The sequence below is a fragment of the Austrofundulus limnaeus genome, unplaced genomic scaffold, assembly GCF_001266775.1.
Source record: "Austrofundulus limnaeus strain Quisiro unplaced genomic scaffold, Austrofundulus_limnaeus-1.0 Scaffold1356, whole genome shotgun sequence".
NCBI lineage: Eukaryota > Metazoa > Chordata > Actinopteri > Cyprinodontiformes > Rivulidae > Austrofundulus > Austrofundulus limnaeus.
In genome coordinates this window covers 72,679-74,125 of record NW_013953758.1, presented here as the reverse complement: position 1 = coordinate 74,125, position 1,447 = coordinate 72,679, and the positions used below count along the sequence as shown (strand labels likewise).

General features: G+C 50.2%; 1 protein-coding gene across 1 annotated transcript in view; it reads right to left on the bottom strand.

The window, feature by feature from the left end:
* Positions 1-1,302, bottom strand: part of LOC106535087 (bromodomain-containing protein 4) — a gene marked incomplete at its 5' end in the record, with an annotated part of 5,023 nt that extends 3,721 nt beyond the window's left edge. Inside the window, 1 exon segment of the mRNA XM_014031971.1 lies at positions 503-1,302. Within this exon segment, the coding sequence (XP_013887425.1) occupies positions 503-1,302 (800 nt within the window).
* Between the last annotated feature and the right edge of the window lie 145 nt (positions 1,303-1,447).

Genomic DNA, 1,447 nt, shown 5'->3' with positions numbered 1-1,447 from the left:
GCTTTAAATAAGTAGTCTGTTCAGCTGAGGGGATTTTTTTTATAATACAGATACTTCTCAGTAAAATCCATGTAAATAAATAATAAATAATGTTTATATACTGTATGTGTTGCTCTCTGAGAAACTTAAACAATCTAGACTGCACTTTATGTTGAAGATACAAGTGTGGATTTACAAACAAGATTAAAAAAATACTTCAAATAGTGATTCAAACGTAATATGTTAGCATTAGCTACAAACAGCAACAAAATAATCACGTTTATGCTACTGAAAAGTTAAAATTAAAAACAAAATATCAGATTTCTTTACATTTTACAGAAAAGACACTGTTTATCAGAATCTCTCGATGCAGAGGCTACATTTGATCAGAAAGTCTTTTATTAGAATTACAAATGTGAATGATTGGAATAATGTGTAAAATGCAGTTTAAATGGTCTAAAGGGTCCAACTGGTTTGTACTGTAAAGATGAAGACAAACAAAAAGTTTGAAGCTCTTTCTTACCATCTAACTCGAGGCAAATGTCCTGCAGGCTCATGCCCCTGAACAGCACCCCCTCCCTCTCTCCGTACAGAACGACGCGACCTACGCGACCCATCAGCGCCGGATCTCGTATGATCGTGGAGCAGTTCTGGGTCACGTGGTACTCCCGCTCCAGGAAGTCCTCCAGCCGTTTGACGGCCGCCCCCTGGCCCTCGCCCTCGTCCAGCAGCAGCAGCTGGGTGAGGATGGCCACCTGCCGTCGCACTCGTGTCGCCGTCAGAGACACGGGGTTCTTGGCCCCGCTGGCGCGAGCCAAGTTCCTCAGCAGGTCCGTGCCGCGGAGGGGCGTGGCCGGGGAGTGGTAGGGCCGGGAGAAGACGTAGGGGCTCTCGGGATCCACGCCGACGCTGGGGCTGGTCTGGAGCAGCAGGTCCAGGCAGGACTCACACTGCGGCGGGAGAATGAGCGGCTGAACGCGGCCGCGCTTGCCTAAGACGCCCGCCCGTGGGAGGTGGCACAGGACCTGGCGTTCGAAAGGAGACAGGAAGGCTTCCATGCCAGATGGGGGGCTGGTGCTTGAGCTGGACTGCGGGGGGACGCGGCTGCGGTAGTCCTGGATGGTGAGCTTAGCCACCTCGCACTCTCGGTGTCGGTTGTAGAGGATGAGCAGGGAGAGGCTGGAGTGGCAGAGCAGGCGCCAGGCCTCGGCCGAGTGAGGAGACCGGGTCAAAGAGAGGAACGATGAGTGCTGCTGCCGGCGGAGGTAGACCACCAAACAAGACAGGGAGGACAGCAGTGGAGACATGTGCTGCCTGTGTGTGCTGGAACCAAAAAATAACAAGAAACAACATTAAAATGATGTAAACCAAACTAAATCAGGGCTTTTCAACTAAACTGCTCCGGGGACCACAGTTACTGCAGGTAAACAGCTGAGGGGCCAAACATCCAGAAATTAAAGTTATTATG